Source organism: Aplysia californica, unplaced genomic scaffold (genome assembly GCF_000002075.1).
Source record: "Aplysia californica isolate F4 #8 unplaced genomic scaffold, AplCal3.0 scaffold01109, whole genome shotgun sequence".
Classification (NCBI taxonomy): Eukaryota; Metazoa; Mollusca; class Gastropoda; order Aplysiida; family Aplysiidae; genus Aplysia; species Aplysia californica.
This window is the reverse complement of record NW_004798379.1, coordinates 153,749-156,212: the sequence shown is the minus strand read 5'-3', so window position 1 is coordinate 156,212 and position 2,464 is coordinate 153,749. Positions and strand designations below refer to the sequence as shown.

The 2,464-nt window shown below is 42.2% G+C and overlaps 1 protein-coding gene across 1 annotated transcript in view; it reads left to right on the top strand.

Annotated features, from left to right (window-relative positions):
* The window catches only part of LOC101846934 (epsin-1), a gene marked incomplete in the record, with an annotated part of 16,479 nt that overhangs the window by 8,127 nt on the left and 5,888 nt on the right, over positions 1-2,464 (top strand). The window contains 1 exon segment of the mRNA XM_013090019.2: positions 214-523. Within this exon segment, the coding sequence (XP_012945473.1) occupies positions 214-523 (310 nt within the window).

Here is a 2,464-nt window from a genome sequence, read left to right as displayed (position 1 = left end):
TTCCTACGAAATATCTATCGTCCTTATCTCCCCCTCGTTCTTTTTTATGTTTGTTACTCTCTTGTAACACCTCTAATCTTCTGGCGCTCATATGACCTTATGCAGTTGCGAGCGCCGTAAAATCTCTACTAAAACAAACAAATGTACATTTGTCTGTTTGTCTGTCTGTTCCCCAGACATGTACATTTGTTTGTCTGTCTGTCTGTCCCCCAGAGCCCACCAACTGGAAGTACCCTGTTGGACTTGGCTGGCCCCAGCAGTTCGGGACCCCCGACCTCCGACCCCTGGGGCATGCCCCTCCCGGCCAGCTCTGGACCCCCGACGGACCCTTGGGGCGGCCCACTCCCCGCGCCCACCACCAGCGCGACCACGCCCGACCCGTGGGGTAGCGGAGCGGGTGGGGCGGCCGGCGGGCAGCCTCCCCCGTACAGTGCGGTCCACGCCTCTGCGGGCAGCTCCCAGCCACAGAGCTCTACGGACGCTTGGGGCATGCCTGTCGCAGCTCCTAGTCCCCACAGCACAGGTCAGTGTATGTCGGTGTGTGTGTGTGTGTGTGTCCGAGTGTGTGTGTGACTTATCTTGGTGATTTGTTGCTGATCCCGATTTTTTTTATGATCCCCCTTGAGATCCTAATTTTTAGATTTCTTAAAGTGGCAAGTCTGGTGTGTGTGTGTGTCTGAGTATGGGTGTGTGTGTGTGTCTGAGTATGGGTGTGTGTGTGTTGTATGTGTCTGTGTTTGCGTGTCTGTCTGTGTGTGGTTTCCTCCCCTGTGTTAGCTCAGACAGAGACAGTGCTCCCAGTACCCTTTGATCTTGTCCTTGTCAACTCCAGCTGCTCCCGACAATGGCTTAACTTGTAGATTTCACCATCTGGCTCCTAGCTTTCATCCTCGTAGCTTTCGTCGTCTGGTTCATAGCTTTCATCCTCGTAGCTTTCGTCGTCTGGTTCATAGCTTTCATCCTCGTAGCTTTCGTCGTCTGGTTCATAGCTTTCATAGAGAGTTTGCTCTAGTTCAGTGTAATATATATACCTTATAAAGAGAGTTTGCTCTAGTTCAGTGTAATATATATACCTTATAAAGAGAGTTTGATCGAATATAATATAAAATACCGTATACATAAGGTGTGGTTGTAGCATTGTTTAACATATTTTATGCATAGAGTATTGATCTGATATAATGTGATATACCGCATACATAGAGTATTGATCTAATATAATGTACCGCATACATAGAGTATTGATCTAATATAATGTACTGCATACATAGAGTATTGATCTAATATAATGTGATATACCGCATACATAGAGTATTGTTCTAATATAATGTACCGCATACATAGAGTATTGATCTAATATAATGTACCGCATACATAGAGTATTGATCTAATATAATGTACCGCATACATAGAGTATTGGTCTAATATAATGTACCGCATACATAGAGTATTGATCTAATATAATATACCGCATACATAGAGTATTGATCTAATATAATGTACCCCATACATAGAGTATTGATCTAATATAATGTACCGCATACATAGAGTATTGGTCTAATATAATGTACCGCATACATAGAGTATTGATCTAATATAATGTACCGCATACATAGAGTATTGATCTAATATAATGTACCGCATACATAGAGTATTGGTCTAATATAATGTGATATACCGCATACATAGAGTATGAAACTGCTAAAGTAATTATCATCACCTGCTGGTTTTGTATTTATAAGTCTTGGGAAGATAAATGGTTTTATTCAAAAGTAAGTGGGGCTTCCTGATGGTCTAGCTAGAGCATACATTGCTGACAGGTAGAATAAAATTATTCGTAGACTGTTCCTGCCAGAATCATTTCTTATTTTTCCTTTTTTTTAATGGAAACTTTTGCCGACTACTCAAATCCCTCAAATTTCCCCCCCCCCCTCTCCAAACGTTTGACCCATTTTTTCTCTGTGCACACATTTGGCTGCTTCTTGTGGTTGTGAAATTCTGTCCCCACGGTTTTATGCACCCGCATAATTTTGTAAAATTTGATCATTTTTTGCATAATTTCTGATTATTTTCCTTTATCGTTCTTTGTTGAAATTAACAGACTGGCATAATTTCACATTTCTGGGCTCAGTTTGCAGAATTTCAGAATTTTTCTTGCTTAAAACGGCGGGGACAGGAAATTCCCACAACTGAGTTGATGTAACGGAAAACTTCTCAGTTCTGGGAGATGCCGTTGTTTTCCCCGCTTTCTTTTGTGTGTGTGTTTGATGACGTACGTCCTCATGTTGGATGACTTATGTCCTCATGTTGGATGACTTATGTCCTCATGTTGGATGACTTATGTCCTCATGTTGGATGACTTACGTCCTCATGTTTGATGACTTATGTCCTCATGTTGGATGACTTACGTCCTCATGTTTGATGACTTATGTCCTCATGTTGGATGACTTACGTCCTCATGTTTGAT